At 51.3% G+C, this 1,615-nt stretch overlaps 1 protein-coding gene across 1 annotated transcript in view; it reads left to right on the forward strand.

The window, feature by feature from the left end:
• Positions 1–257: 257 nt before the first annotated feature.
• Positions 258–1,615, forward strand: part of LOC119593150 (titin homolog) — a gene marked incomplete in the record, with an annotated part of 49,773 nt that continues 48,415 nt past the window's right edge. The window contains 1 exon segment of the mRNA XM_037942115.1: positions 258–1,047. Within this exon segment, the coding sequence (XP_037798043.1) occupies positions 313–1,047 (735 nt within the window).

The following is a 1,615-nucleotide window of genomic DNA, read 5'->3' on the forward strand; positions in this document are numbered from 1 at the left end:
AAATTCCATGTTTATTTATCAAAATAGAACTGTAAGAATCTCTAATTCTCTTATGCATCTGTCAGGCCAATACTTTCTCCCTTCCATGCACTTGTAATAATAGTCCACTGATCTCGATGTGTTAATTAGATCATATTCCACTTCATATGATTTTAATGTTGGCCTCGCCATGGTCTCCCTCCCTCTATCCCGCCGCAGCCAGGTCTCTCTCCGTGCGGATAATCCTCTTAGGGGCCGCACGAGGCCGACAGCGAGCGCGCACCTCCAGTTTACACCATGAACTCGTGCCGGTAGCAGTCACCGACGGCCACCATGTCGCGCCTCCTGGTGCCCGCTCTGGCCCTGTGCCTCGCCTGGAGCTCCGCGACGCATGCCCGCTCTCCGCTCAATGCCACGGGTCAACGGCAGTTTATTCCCGTGGCGGTATCCCGGCCTGATGCCGATCATGTTGCCAAGTTAGGGTTAAATCAGGACGTGTCTTTGGTGAGCGATAATGTTCCTCGGTACGTGAGCAACTCAGGCACTGACTTTTCTCAAAGCAGTCTCTTCCAGAGTGACTATCAGATGCTGATAACAGAAAGCGAGCCCTCGGATGAAACGCAAGACAATGATTCCACAAAGACGGAACCCTCAAAAGAGGCACCCGCGAAGTGCCTGCCTCCCGAGTCGTGGACCGACGACGGGGACGGCCCCGAGAACGACCAGTCGGACCTGAGCGAGGTCGTGGACAAGATCCTTGAGCACGTGGTCCCGGGGGAGGACTCGGACCCCGAGAGCATCCGCGCCCGCGCCGTCGCCGCCCAGACAGGCCTCGGGAAGGAGCATCCCATCCTGGTGGCGATCCGGGGCGAGATGGTGGGGGACATGGCCGAGGACCTGCACCCTCCCGAGGCGGATCAGGAGGAGGCGCTGAACCTCGAGGATGCCTCCGAGCCGGTCCTCACACCGGAGACGGACGGAGAGCCGGAAAATACGACGCAGGTGACCGTGGAGGAGGGGGCGCGGATCCGGCTCGTGTGCAACGTGACGGGGGTCCAGCACTACTGGGTGAGTGCCAGTGGGACAGCAACACGGGGAGGCCTTCAGATATGGCATTAAAAAAGAAACTGTTGATGTTAACATTTATAAATTAATTACCTGCAACGCTCATCTTGATTAACTTCAGTTAACTTACGTCATCTTCATTGCTGGCACTTTGAGTTCTAACTTTACAAGCAGAATTACAGGCTTGACGATATTTTTTAGTGTTTTATTCCACATTCAACTGCAAATTTATTGTCGTTTCTATATGCTGCAAACCCACTACCCTTGTCTGCAACCAATTTCGCAACATGATATTTATTTACTTACTATCCCAACATTTTCTTTGACGGTGATTCCTAACCTTTTTATACTTGCGACCCCTTTCTTAAACCTTCGATATCTGCGATACCTTCAGATCATTTGTTAGGCTTAGAAAAAAAAAAATTTAGCTAATTATAAGACAATATTCCTCTAAGACATGGCTTCATAGCATATTCCTAATATGAACACTGACGAACGACTGACGAGTTGGTCTGCAATATATTCCTCCTAAGACCTCCACGACCCCGCAAAAGGTCACTGACCACAGAGT

This window comes from Penaeus monodon, chromosome 31 (assembly GCF_015228065.2).
Source record: "Penaeus monodon isolate SGIC_2016 chromosome 31, NSTDA_Pmon_1, whole genome shotgun sequence".
Classification (NCBI taxonomy): Eukaryota; Metazoa; Arthropoda; class Malacostraca; order Decapoda; family Penaeidae; genus Penaeus; species Penaeus monodon.